At 38.1% G+C, this 15,002-nt stretch overlaps 1 protein-coding gene across 5 annotated transcripts in view; it reads left to right on the top strand.

The window, feature by feature from the left end:
* Positions 1–15,002, top strand: part of arhgef28a (Rho guanine nucleotide exchange factor 28a) — a 468,925-nt gene that overhangs the window by 187,356 nt on the left and 266,567 nt on the right. Inside the window, exon 1 of one of the 5 annotated variants that reach the window (XM_088000136.1) lies at positions 12,575–13,349. The exons of the other annotated variants lie outside the window; for them this stretch is intronic. Coding sequence (XP_087856262.1) covers positions 13,265–13,349 — 85 coding nt within the window. The 5' untranslated portion in view covers positions 12,575–13,264. Of the gene's footprint in view, positions 1–12,574; positions 13,350–15,002 lie in introns of those variants that run through there. 5 annotated transcript variants of the gene reach the window in all.

Below are 15,002 nucleotides of genomic sequence, written 5' to 3' on the forward strand. Positions count from 1 at the left end.
TTACACTGATTTCTGAGAGGAATTGTGGCATGTCGTGCCTAAAGAGTATCAAGGGAACTCCAGGGCAGCAACAGTTTGAAAGACAAGATGCAATTCAAAAACTGAAAATGTGTTGCTGGAAAAGCGCAGCAGGTCAGGCAGCATCCAGGGAACAGGATCTCCAGCATCTGCAGACCTCACTTTCTCTGCAATTCAAAAACTGCATTGCGATCTTTGGATTGTGTCCCAGGCTGCAAATGTGCTAAGTCGAAATACATTTATCTTGAATATCAAGGAAACTTTGACTGTTCCATTTCAAAAGTGAATTTCAGTACAGGATAGAATGCATTAAAGTGTGTGCCTTTTTTCTGACTCAAATTAAGTGAAGTATTTACTGGTTCAGAGCATGGGAAAATTTGAGCAGGCAATGTAGGCTGACACATAAATATAGTATAAAGGGAGTGCTTCACTTTTGGTGGTGAACTTTTTCAGATGAGAACTTAAATCAAAGCCCCATCTGCCTCAGGTGTAGATGTACGTTTTTCGTAATATTATTCAAAGAAGAGCCAGGAGCTTTTCCCTATACCGTTGTTAATGTATACCTGTTAACCAACATCATTTTAAGGTGAGAGGAGAAAGATTTTAAAAAAGACATTGAAAGAGCATATGTTTTGCTTTGTAACTGTAAAATGAGAATTAACAATGAAGAAAGATTTTTTAAAAAGATATGAAGGGCAATTTTCTTTTACACAGAGGGTGGTTCATGTGTGAAATGGACTTCCAGAGGCAGTGGTGGATGTGGGTACAGTTACAATGTTCAAAAAATATGTAGACAAGTGCATGAATGAGAAATATTTGGAGGGATATGGGCTTGGCATAGGCAGGTGGGACTAATTTAGTTTGGGATTGTGGCTGACATGGACTGGTTGGACTGAGGAATCTATTTCTGTGCTGTGTGACTCTATCGCTTAAACCAATTAGCTGGTCACTGTTTTTGGGATTTTGTTTTGTATAAATTGCCTACTGTATTGCTTAGATTAGAATATTGACTCTATTTCACAAGTATATTGATTATGAAGAACTCTGGGGTGTCCTGAGATCATGAAAGACAAAACGTATATGTAATTCTTTCTTCATTGTTCATTGTTAATTCCCATTTTACAGTTATAAAGCAAAACATATGCTCTGTCAATGTTACAAATTATCATTATTGGGAGCATTAAGGGTTGCAAATTAAATCAATTTTTACCTTATTTTGGTTTTACTCCTTATAAAGAGGAAGATCACATCTAACGCTTCAGTAAGTGATAGTTTATTTTTCACAATGAGCAGGTTGAAGCACTTAGTGGCAGGCTGAACAAAATCTCTGAACTCTGCTTTGTTGTTAAAGATACAATTGAATTTTAGTGGCAACACCCAGAGATGTAGCTTCCTTGTTGCATCACCTCCTGCTTTTTATCACAAATCAGTTTTTAGTGTAGCTAATAGACTGATTGAAGCATAAAACGTCCTCATATGCTTCATATGTGATATTTGGCAGATCTTCAAAGCAGTTTATTAAATGGAAAAAATTGAGGCTATCCTGAGAAAGGAAAGGTGCTATACCTATCAATGCATACTTGTTCTTTCTTGTTTCTTCTAAAAGTTCATTTATGTATATCCACTGTGTAGCTTTTGCACACTAATTTTCTTACCTCCTCAAAGAATTCCAGCTGATTAGTGAGGCATGACCTTCTGCTTAAATCTCTGATAACTACTTCTTGTGGACTTGGTGCTGTTTGGATAAATACTACCAACATTCCATGTAATGTTTCCCCCACAACAGATTTTTAGCTGAATGATATATAATTTGAGATTCATGTCTTTACTCTCATTCTTGACATGTTAAGATAGCATTTCCAGTATTGCAGTTCTGAAGTAAGGCTCCTAAAGTTAACAAGTAATTGTTAATCCAGGGTCAAAATAGATGAAATATTTATGTAATGCCTCTTGTTGCTATATTTGATGCACCACTTTTCCTTTTGCTATCTGTAGTACAATATTTTTGTTAATTATTTCACCAGGTTTTTAATTTTTCTTTGTTGTAATCTTTATTTTTGTTGCATTCTATTCCGCCTAGATTTGGTTTCTCTTCACAGAAAATTTCTTTTTACAAGTAAGATGTGACATGTTCACATTCAGCCTGAAGACATATTTCATTGTATTTACCTCCGTATTTACCTTGAATTTTCCAAATGTCTATTCTAATGGTCTTTTGATCCTATTTTTAATGCTTTTTTCATTTTTATAACTTGGCGTTTTTTCCTATTTGCTTACAAACATGTTAACTAGCAATTAACACCAATTGTTGATCATAATGTAATTTCTTTGACTATCTGCTCCAATAGCTTCATTCCAAATATAGTCATGACAGAGATCACCTTTCTTACATTGGTCCCTTCTATCGATGAAAATGATCTGTTATCTATGAGGTCAATCACCTTCTGTACACAACATTTCAATAACAGCTCATGGATGTCCAATACATTTTATCACACTGAGTCACTAGGACAGCTTTATCTCTCAGGAAAAACAACTTAATTTGCAGTGTCATTGGGAGTTTGGTTATCCTTTGCATGAAACATTGAATTCATTTCATCCTCTTCCACAAGAGAAAATCGATTTGTTTTCACACCAAGGAATTAGCTCCAAATAATTGTGGTATCAAATGGATACTAACTTTTGTGTATCAAGTATTGCTTTCTGGTGACTGCAGTGTTTGTGTACTTGACTTTTAGGGGCTACTTGCTTATGTGCTTTCCTCTAGACTTGATTATTTTAGTACTCTCCTAGCTTAGTCTTCCACCATCCATCTTGAACTCATTCAAAATTCTGCTGTCTGTATCCTAAATCTCATCATTCCATTCCACAATCACTGCTATGCTACAGGGTCTCCATTTGCTCCAATACCATTGGCACTTCAGTTTTGAAATATTTGGGAGGGAACAGATGCTATTCACTTGAAGTGCACAGAGCGTGTCAGACTAATTTAAAAAACTGATACAGTTTGATTTGTGGACTGGTTGCATTCTGAAAAAGGTCAAAGTATGATGATACAGGGAATTGGTAAGTGGTTGGTTAGTCTTTTATCAAAAGTAGCTATAGTGTCGCAGTAATGCCACTGAACTAGTAATTCAGAACTCCACGTTAATATTCTGGGAACATAGATGAAAAAAACTTTAAGTCTGAATTCAGTTTAAAAAGTCTGGAAAACAAAAATCGAGCTGGTTCACTAATGTCCTTCAAAGAAGGAAATCTGCCATCCTTATCTGGTCTGGCCAACATGTGATTCCTGATCCACAGCAATGTATTGACTTTGGGCACTTAAGGAAGGGAAATGAATACTGACATAGCCAGTGACACCCACATCCAATGTATTTTAAAAAAAGTTGTTTGTTTAGTTTTCAAAATTTATGGAATTTATTGGTAACTGTAAGAGTTTATTAGTACGACTATGGCTTGTTACCAGAAATAAAGCTTATTGAGATTGAAAGTGTCTTAATTATACATTTCAAAAAATACATTTAATCAACATGATAAATATGACACATGATGTTATGACTTCAGAATGTGATCCAGGGCAAACATGCCTGCAGAACATATAAGGTCATAAGTTGTAAGAGCAGAAATAGACCATTTGGCCCATCAATTGTGCTCCATCATTCTTTGACATTGTGGCTGATTGGATTGTACAAAGTCTTGAACCTGGTTTGGTATTCTTGATGATCCCAAAGCATTCAGTTTATTTGTTTTGGTTAACTTTGTCAAGAACCTCATTGCTGATTGCTGGAAACCAATCTGCATACTGAGTCCTGGTTATCGAGAGCTGGAATCCATGTAGAAATTCCTGACATAGCACTTCTTGCCTCTGGATTCAGCAATTGCTTTTGTCCTCCTTTAAAGTCAGACACTAAATAACCATCAGTCTTTTCACTTTTAAAACTGACTTTACTCCCTCCTGTTCTAGTTTTAATTCCAGATTTTAATTTTGTTCAATGTCTGCATGGTTTTTGTTTTAATGTCAAGTCTGTGAAAAATGGTTTCTTTTGCCGAACATCTAAATTATTCTTCATAACAGTTGATATCACTTCATACTTTTTAAATTCAGGATCACTTTTCTTGAAGTTTATTTCCATGATTTATTCCTTTAGACCTCTTTTTCAAGAGGTACGGGTTTAGTATTGACTTCTTTTGTTTATGCAGTTCATTTCTTTTCTGCTAAATAAAATCCTTCGTATCTGCTTTACGAACTTAGTTAAGGTTATTTCAGTGATCAGTCTAAAATACTCCTTTATCGGTAGGTCATGTGTTCTGTAAATTTTCTTTTTGCCTTCTTATTCAATTCAAACCTCATTATTTCAATGACAGAAGTTTTTTTTCATCATTCTGAAGTTCTGTGGCACTAGTATCAGATACAGTTGTGCCATTCTCCTTCAAAATATTAATTCCTTTCGTTTCAACATTAGCTTTGAGTATTATTGCTTTGCCATATATTGCTTATATTTTCTGTGTCTTTAAACCTATTGTATCTCCAGTTTTGGACAAAGCTTAAGCAATATATAATGAAAAGATCCTTTTAATTTGAACAGAATATGTAGGAGCAGGAATAGGCCATCTGGCCTGTTGAGCCTTCTCTACCATTCAGTAAGATCATGGCTGATTCTTTTGTGAACTCCACTTACCCTCCAGCTCACCATAACCCTTAATTCCTTTACTGTTCAAAAATCTATCTTTGCCTTAAAAACATTCAGCAAAGTAGCCTCAACTGCTTCACTGGGCACTGAATTCCACAGATTCACAACCCTTCCTCCTCAACTCAGTCCTAAATCTACTTCCCCTTATTTTGAGGCTATGCCCATAGTTCATCTCTGTACTGCTATCTTATCTATTACCTTCATGATTTAATATATTTATACAAGGTCTCACCCCTTCATTTTTCTCAATTCTAATGAGTATAATTCCAATGAGTTTACTCAATGTGTCCTCCTAAGCCAACCCTCTCAATTCCGGAATCAACCTAGTGAACCTCCTCTGCTACCCTCTAGTACCAGTACATCCTTTCTCAAGTAAGGAGACCAAAACTTTACACAGTACTGCAGATGTGGCCTTACCAACACCCTATATAGCTGAAGTATTACCTTCCTGTTTTTAAACTCCATCCCTCCAGCAATGATGGATGAATTACTGCTGTATCTGCAAACCAATCTTTTGAGCTTCGTGCACAAGGACATCAAGGGCCCTCTACACAGCAGTATGCTGCAATTTTTCACCATTTAAATAACAGACCATTTTCTTTGTTACTACCAAAATGGATGACCTCACATTTACCAATATTGTACTCCATCTGCCAGACCCTTGCCCATTCACTTAACCTAAATATATCCCTCTGCAAACTTTCAGTATCCTCTGCACACTTTGCTATACCACTCATCTCTGTGTCATCTGCAAACCTTGACTACCCTTGGTCCCCACTCTGAATCATCAATGTAAATTGGAAACAATTGTGGTCCCTGAGGCACACCATTAGCCACTGATTGCCATACAAAAACAAAACATCCATTTATCCCCATGCTTTGCCTTTTGTTAGTTAACCAATCTTCTATCTGTGCTAATGCATTACTCGTAATGCCATGCACTTGTATCTTATGCAGCAGCTTCTTGTGCGACACCTTGTTAAATGCCTTCTGGAAATCCAATACACCACATCTACTGGTTCCCCATTGCTCACTATGCTTGTAATGTCCCCAAACAATTCCAGTAAATTAGTTAAACATGACCTGCCTTTCATGAACCCATGCTGCATTTGCTTGATGGGTCAATTTCTGTCCAGATGTCTCATTGTTTCTTTCTTGATTAAAGATTCAAGGACTTTCCCCATGCAGAAGTTGAGCTAATAGGCATATAGGTACCTGTCTTTTTTCGACCTCTTTTTTAAATAGTGACTTCTGTTTGCTCAGTTCTCTTTGTGTAAGGCTGTAAAATGCAGAAGAGTGGAATTTTCCACTGTTTCAAGAGATAAGATTTCACACTTTTGTCAATGAAAAGTCAGTATGGCTACTGTGAATATTTGCAAATTTCTTGAGAAAGACAACATGTCTGTTAGTGCCTTGCAATAGTTAACGAATGGTTAATTTGTAGGCTGAGGTAGAAAAAATTAGAAGTTAGCTCGAAAAAGAGGCTAAAATGACAAATATTGTTGATAATTGGCTCGCCCTTGAGGAGAACAGGGCAATGCCAAAAGCACCCAATGAAGGTAGCCAGAATTCAATGACAAGTGAAGCAACTTGATTTGGAGTCAGAAATAAAATCTCTTGACATTGAAAGGGAAGGTAAAAGAAAGAGAAATGTGGAATCTTGAGTTACAACTTCACAGAAATATTTAAAAAGTAGAAAGGAAAAGACCTTCAATTTCAGAGCGAAAAAGGAAGCAAGAAAATTGAAATCGCCAGGGGAAAGCATCCAAAGAGCAAACAAGAAATAGCAGGGAAACTGGTGGATAACTCTGTTTTCGCTCTTCGCTGGATTTGGCTAGGAATACTCACTTAGCAACTGAATTTAGTGAGGAAAGTGTTGACATGTCTTTTTTTTTGAGATTTGAAGAATGCCACACTTTAACATCTTGAGAAAATTGAACTGTATTGTTGCTGTGAGATTATACAAAGGACTTTGTAAAAGTATTTATCTCTTATAAATGACCAATCCAATGAAAGCTGCTATCCTAAGTACCAGGAATTTACTGACAGAGTATGGAAATTTTAGGAAGAAACAAAGTCAGTCTTTTGTGAACTTTGCTAGAGAAAAGGAGATGATATTTGATCAATCTACGGAAGTTCAACAAGACTTTGAAAAACTGAGCGAGTCGATACAAGTGGAAAAAATTAAAAATAGTGTCTCTTTAGTAGAAAGATAGGAACTTAAGAACAGGAATAAGCCATTCAGCCCCTCAAGCCCATTCACCATTCAGATAGATCATGGTCGATTTATAGCCTAGCTCCATATACTTGCCTTTGGCCCATATTTCTTAATACCTTTGCTTTGCAAAAAAAAATCTATGTCAGATCTCAAATTAACACTTGATCCAGCATCCACTGCCACTTGTGTAAGTGTTTTAAACATCCGCCATCCACATGGATAGAAGTGTTACCTAACATCTCTGCTGAGCAGACTGGCCCTAGTTCTCAAACTATGCCCTCTAGTGCTAGAAGATTCCAACCAGTGGAAATGGTTTATCTTTATTTACCCTATGTTTTCCTGTTGATAGCTTGAAGATATTGGTATGCTGATACCTGGAAGATAAAAGTTTCTAAGTTGAGAGAGGATGCAGTAATTACAGATGGCTATGAGCTGTCTCATAAGTACATTAGTAACAGAGCACTGTCTGGGAATTCTTACAGAAACAAGAGAGATGAGAAAGTAAATTAAAGTGGGGTAAATTGCCTTGGGGAAGAAATAGGCTGTCTTCAGAGACACTGTCGGAGGTTATGAAACCAGGCACTTGATTTTTAATAAGTTGCACATAGGGGTAGTATGATCACTTGATTAAGAACATTTCATTTCACCTAAAATGAAAAGAGACATTTTGAAACATTGTCCTGTAAAATTTGACAATTGTAGCATCACAGGGGTAAAGCTCTGTGTTCAAGAGGCAATAATCTAGTCAAAATGGAGTACTTTTTGGAGTGCCTCTAAGATGTTTGTTGCCTCACGGGAGAGGTCACATGGCTATGGCAGAGCAGGAAGGACATTTTTACATCGTCATACAGCATAGAAACAGACTATTTGGTCCAACTTGTCCATGCTGACCAGATATCCTAAATTAATCTCGTCCCATTTGCCAGCACTTGGCCCATATGCCTCTAAACCTTTTCTATTCATATGCCCATCCAGATGCCTTTTAAATGTTGTAATTGTACCAGACTCTACCACTTCCTCTGGCAACTCATTCCATACACGTACCATCCTTTGTGTGAAAAAGTTGCCCCTTAGGTCCCTTTTTAATTTTTCCCTCTCACCCTAAACCTATGCCCTCTAGTTCTGGATTCCCCCACCCTAGGGAAAGTACCTTGTCTATTTACCCTATCCATGCCCCTTATTATTTTATAAACCTCTATAAGGTCATCCTTCAGGTTTTGACATTCCAAGGAAAACAGCTCCAGCCTATTCAGCCTCTCCCTCTAGCTGAAATCCTCCAATCCTTGTAACATAATTGTAAATCTCTTCTGAATCCTTTCATGTTGCACAACACCCTTCTGATAGGAGGGGGGCCAGAACTGCACATAATATTCCATGATTATCTTTCATACCAAACATCCCTCTCTTTTATGTAAAAAGCACTATCATGTCCATTTTGAATTACCCACACAACTTTTCTCATAAATTAGCAATTTGTTATTCCCATTAGTCGCTGCACATGTATTACATGCATTACCTTTAAATCATGCTTGTCAATTAATGATACACAAGTGCATTGTGACGGGCAGTTCATATGGCCATATGAACTATATTCATGATTCCTTCCTCGATGAATGACATCTTGGTGGAAACAGAGAAAGGGTGAGTATTCAGTGAAGTGAGAGCCTACCAGGAGGCAGGTGTGTGAGATGCAATGGCCCTCATTATTCAGAAGCTGCAGTGAATCTTGTGACCTCCATGGGTAGGTTGGCAGCTGCTGTGGAGAGTCATGCTTCGGGTCTGCTGGTCATACACACCACATGTCGCACCCCACACACTCTCACACACTCTCTCGTGTGCATACACACACACACACCTGTATGCTACACTTACCTGCACATACCTATATGGCACACATTTACCACACCCATACATGCAGCATACTTCACACACACACAAACACAAAACATCACATGCATGCATAAAACATCCCAAAATGCACATACACGTGTGCAAAACATACCAAATACACACACAGCATACCCCATGCACCCCGCCCCCCCAACAAAGCTACACCACACACACACACACACACACACACACTTAGTCACAAAGTACACATCACATATCATGCCACACCACACCATACAGCCACCATACATCCATCTTGAAGAGCAAGGGCAGAAGATACATGGGAAGATAAATGCCCTTCCAGAACACATTACAGGCAACTGTTTTAGAAGCACTTTGAAAGACTCCATTCTGACCAGACTGCTGCCTAATGAACGCAGAACATGGTGCCAAAAATGAAACTGGTGTAGAGCATGCAAGAAATATATAAAAGCACAGTTATTGAGACAGCCAAAGTAGAATGTTCAGAGCTGTGAAAGCTGCTGTAAAGAATTAAAATAAACCAAGAAAAAGACAATAAAGGGTGTAGCGAGATCAGGTGGCTGGACATCATAGAATATGAGTTCCCTGACTTGGGCTGTTAATCTGGTCTGATCATGGAGCCCTGGCTGGTAGAAAAAAAGGGGAGTGACAGAGATGATGCCACTCTGAAAGCAGACTCTGAAGAGCAGAGCCAAAGTCAAGGACTACTCATGTGTAAGTAAATGGTGACTTGGTGATAGTTTAACGGCCTCTCTGGAGTTATTTCTAAGGCCATAACTGCAACACTGAACAAGAAAAAGTGGCTGCAGCTTTTCCGTTACATGCCCCAGTTGAAAATGAAAGGTAACATGAAGAAAAACTGACAGCTGTTCCATGCATAATGATAAAATTACAAAGGAGAACAAATCTATTTAACAAGACAGTGAAGCTATGTTTACTACACTCTTATCACTATTAGGAAGAGATTATTTCAAGATGTATTCAACCTCTGAATATATCAGAAGAACAGGCGAAAAAAAATTGCAAAAACTTAAAAATCCCTGCAGACGTCCTTTGAAACCTAATTGAATATAACTTATGAACATTATGGACAGAATCTTGGTGGAAACAGAGAAAGGGTGAGTATTCAGTGAAGTGAGAGCCTACCAGGAGGCAGGTATGTGAGATGCAATGGCCCTCATTATTCAGAAGCTGCAGTGAATCTTGTGAATGTCTGCCTCCGTGGGTAGGTTGGCAGTTGCTGTGGAGAGTCATGCTTCGGGTCTACTGGTCATACACACCACATGTCGCACCCCACACACTCTCACACACTCTCTCGGGTCTGTTTGATGTGGTCTATGGTGAGGTGTGTGACAGAATTGGACGAAAAGTGTAGTGGGGCCCACCTTGATGCTGAGACCATCTTGCTCCATCTTTTATCCTTTTCACAATGTGGGGAGTGAGGTTCCTACTAGGCAGCAGCGAGATTTCAATTCATTGTTGGATGCCTTGTTAACATTATAGCTCACTTCATTAATACTCAGACTCCCTTCTTACCAAATTGGTCAAACAAGCTAGACATTGGAAAATATTCAACAAGGAAACTAATGTACCTGTGGAATCAGCTCACTGCTTGTTCAGAATGATCTCCATGTTGGAATCTGGGCAAAAGCATCCTGTCTAACAACCAATGGGCACCACACAAATGTACTCGTCCTCCATCGACATTGGCATTTGAAAGCAGCGAAGCCATTGTGACTACTCTCGCTAATTCTTTTATATTCACTTGTCAGATGTGAGCATCACTAGCTCAATAACATTTATTACCCACCACTCGTGGCCTTGAGAAAGTGGCAGTGAGCTGCCTTCTTGAACCACTGAAGTCCATGTTCTATAGGTAGACCTACAATACCATTAGGGAGGGAATCTTGTGCCTGCAACACTGAAGGAATGACAGAATACTCCCATGTCAGGATAATGAGTGGGTTGGAGGGAAGTTTGCAGGTGGTGGTGTTCTCATGTATCTGCTGCCCTTGGATGGTAATGGTTGTGGGTTTGGAAGATGCAGTCTAAGGACCTTTCAATGTCTGTAGTGCATTCTGTAGTTGGTACACACTGCTGATAATAAGCTTAGATGGTGGAGAGAGTTGATGTGGTGCCATTCAAGTGGGCTGCTTTGTTCTGGTAGGTTTCAAGCTTGTTTTAGTATTGTTGCAGCTGGACTTATTCAGGCAAATGGGGAGTATTCTATCTCACTCCTGACTTGTGCCTTGTAGATGTTGAACAGGCTTTGGACAGTCAGGAGGTGAGTTACTTGCTGCAGTATTCCTAGCCTGTGATCTACTCCTGCAGACATGTTTTCTTGTGGCTCGTCCATTTTAGTTTTTGGTCAATGATAACTCCAAAATGTTGATATTGGAAGATTCAGTGATGGTAATGCCATTAAATTTTAATTATCTCCAAAAGGAGACCATCATTGCCAGCATTTAACTGGCGTTAATGTTACTTTGCACTTGTCAGCCCAAGCCTGGATATTCTCCAGGTCTTGCTGCATCTGTACTTCATTAATTTTTAATCCAAACACACTTGATCACTGCTTTGTTATTCTAGAAATGAAATGAAACTAATTAAATAACTAATTTGGAAAACAAAGTAAAATACTGAAGATGCTGGGATCTGAAAAACAAATCAGAAAATGTTGGAGGTATTTGGCAGATCAGATAGCTTCTGAAAGGAAAACAGGTCGATGATCTTTCATCAGATTTGATAAATGTGGTAACTGACAAATGTCTGTTCTGTTACGGCATTGCAAGCATTGATGGAGACTTGATTAACATTTTAAAACACTGACAACATCTGAACTTTTTATTTGCTGAAGGGTTTTGTCCACTCCTCTAAGCTTTTGGAAAAAGTACTATCAGTGTCGATTAATCAGTGCAGCATTGTGTTGATACACAAAACTCTGTCGTACAAAGGTCTTTTGTCTTCACCCCTCTGTATAATGTATAAATATTTTTGTCCTTGCATAATCTTCAAGATGGTCTAATAGTTTGCTGGAATTAGCAAGTTAAATTACCTGAAATATATTGGACTGTTCTGTGTGTGTAATGTAGAACAAAACTGCTAACTAATGAATAATTTCAGCTTGGTACAGAATTACCACTGTATGCCACAGTGGGTTGGAAAATAATTGAACTGAAGTAAGGAATGTTAACAAGCTCAAATGTCATAGTCTTGAAAAGCTGACATTTAAGTCAATCTACACATTCACTGTCTATCTTTACTCAACTTTTGCAAGTATGCACATGACTTGAAGCATTGATTTCTTTTGTTTTCAAAAAATAAACTTGCAAGTTTAACAAATGATGAGCAAATTATTCTGTGATTGCTAATCTGTGACCATGATTAGACATACAAAATCTGTATGAAAATCGTGTTGGGGGAAGGGTAATGAGTTCTTACTGAATACTAATTGCCTACAAGTTGTTTAGAAAATTGTAAGAATGGAGGACTTGTTGTAAATTGGCCACTTGCTCTATTGTGCATAACTGAGAGGTTAGACCGGTGCTGTAAAGGTGCCAGGCTTGTAAAATCCAGCATTGATTTGGTGAATTGTAAGGGAGTAGTCGTGGGTGGGGGGATGTGGGAGGAAGAGAGTCTGTGAGATAGCAGCTGATTTTCTTTCAAATCTTGGTCCCTACTGTTTAAACTGCTTGCTATGTTGCCTTGAAGAGATATGTGTGTGGACCTTTAGATTGCCATTTTATCGACTAGTCTGGCTTTCGGTCGAGAGGTGTTATCTTGCATTATCAGTTGCCAGCTCTATGCCTGCCAATGTTTGCAAGCTTCTCAGTGGTGTGTGCATTTTGACAAAGAACTCGAAAGGTCTGGCAGAGGACTGCCTGGCCATTCTGAGAAGTGTAGATTATTTGTTTAACCCCTGCCTTGAACTTCCTATCAGGAGGTCATAGAAATAGCTACGTAAAAATGTGATTTACTTGCTGTTTGTTTGTGAGTAATTGCTCAAGTTATGCTTTTGTTTACTTTTTTTGGGAAAGGAAGACCTATTTTAAGATTTTTGGAGGAGTGAACGTTAAGTTTTGAGTTGCTCCTGATTTACGTTTACTCTCCCACAGCATGTCTCCATGGGAGTTACATTTGCATAGAAATGAAAAGGTGAGTTAATGAGTTATGGGCTTATGCTGACCTTCCAAATACGCATGGATAGTGGGTGCAGCTCCACTCATTTTCCAATTTTACATTTAGTCCTGCCTTGTAATTTAGAATCCATCTACATGCCTGATTGCCTGAAGAAACCAAATATTTTACTGCTGCACCCTCCCCTAGGTTAGGGGGCAATTTGATCCCAGCCTCCTTCATTCTTTTACTTTGCATCACAGCTAGACCTGAATCATTTCTGTGCACAACGAAGTTCTGCTCCAGTATGTCAGATCAATCTGGCATGTTTATTTAAGTCACCAACATGGATTCAGACTCGGAATCACCTTTCAATTACTCGTGGCCATCATTGCCTAAGATGAGGATTCAACGCAGGATATCCAAACAAGGTATAAGTTACATGTAATGTCTGAACTTTTCTTTGCATTTGCATTTTATTTCTTCTTAACAGAAAAAGAGAGAGCTTCAGGAGAAAGGTTTCTGACATGTCTGCTTTAAATAATTTATTTTAATATATATGGCATGCAATGCCGGCCAGTTAGCTCTGAAGTATGCATTATTGGTAGATATGTTATTTTCTGAATCAGTTTTGTTTTAAAGAACATCAAACCTAACAAAGATGTTTGTTTGTAGTGAAGATTAATTAATTGACAGGGATCTTAGTTTCCATATAAAAACTGAAAGTACTGTGGATGCTGTTAATCAGAAACAAAAACAGAAGTTGCTGGAAAACTCAGCAGGTCTGGCAGCATTTGTGAAGAGAAATCAAAGTTAATGTTTCAGGTCTGGAGACCCGTCTGAGGAAGAGTCACCGAACCCAAAATGTTAACTTTGATTCCTCTTCTCAGATGCTGCCAGACCTGCTGAGCTTTTCCAGCAATTTCTGTTTTTGTTCTTAATTACCATAGTTGTCTTCTCTGACCACGTGTGCCACACTCAATTGAGTACAGGTTGTCTGCTGCAATGTTTAGGATCGATAACAGAGTAATCCTTTTATTATTTGCTAAATCTCACAAACATGCAAATTGCCAAGTTTTGGATAGTAGACTAACCACCATAAATACTCCAAATTAACTTGGTTCGGAGTAAAAAGGTAATTTTCAGCAGATTTTGCAATTCAAAAATAAAAACACAGTTCGTAGGAAGATGTACACCTGGATCATAACCCTGTTATTTTCTCGGTTGGCTGGTTGAGCTGCTGTGTTTTTACATTTGATAGTTTTATTACTAAGTTAATTCTACATTATGCATAGAATTAAGTATCATTTAAAAAACTAGTTAATGCAACTACTGTACTTGAATTGTATTGTAGTGTGAATGCAAGGGAGTTAAAAATATGTACTCACTTTTAACATAAGTCTAATAGTGTTAATTAATGGCTTTAGAAGATAAAGAAATTGAGAGAATTACTGTGACATGACAGTTTTTCCTGTTGGATATTAATTTCTGTATTGTTCAGACACTGAATAGATATTGGTGTCTTCTAATCAATTTGCAAGTTCAACATTTGATAACAATACCATTTTGGAAACCGCATAGTTCTTCTGATCTTGACTCCACTAGCCTACTTGTTCATCATGACCCTTGATTCCCTTGTAAGTTTTAAAATGTGCCTAACTTGCTATTGAATATATTTAGTAAAGCTTTCATTGCTCTCTAGGGTAGAAAATTTCAATGATTCAAATCTGAGAGAAGAAATTCTTCCTTGTGATGGTCTTAGTTGGGCAGCCCTTTTTCTGAAACTGCTCACCCGATTTCAAATCTCTTAATGTGTGTATGTGGGGGGCGTGGGGGTGGGGGGGAGGTGGAATATATCCTATCAAGCCTCCTCAAAACTGCATTATTTTGAATAAGGTCATCACTTATCCTTCTAAACTCCAAGTATAGACCAAACATGCTCATTGTCCCTTACAAGATAACCCCTTCCTCCCAGGAAGCAACATAATAAAACTTTGCAATGTAATAAATCACTTTTGAAATGAGGAAACCAAAACAACACACATTAAGCCAGATGTTGTTTCAGTAATGCTGTGTAAAGCTGT

The sequence above is a fragment of the Chiloscyllium plagiosum genome, unplaced genomic scaffold, assembly GCF_037043375.1.
Source record: "Chiloscyllium plagiosum isolate Xiang-an unplaced genomic scaffold, Cpla_swu_hap1 HiC_scaffold_2, whole genome shotgun sequence".
In the NCBI taxonomy this organism is placed as follows: Eukaryota; Metazoa; Chordata; class Chondrichthyes; order Orectolobiformes; family Hemiscylliidae; genus Chiloscyllium; species Chiloscyllium plagiosum.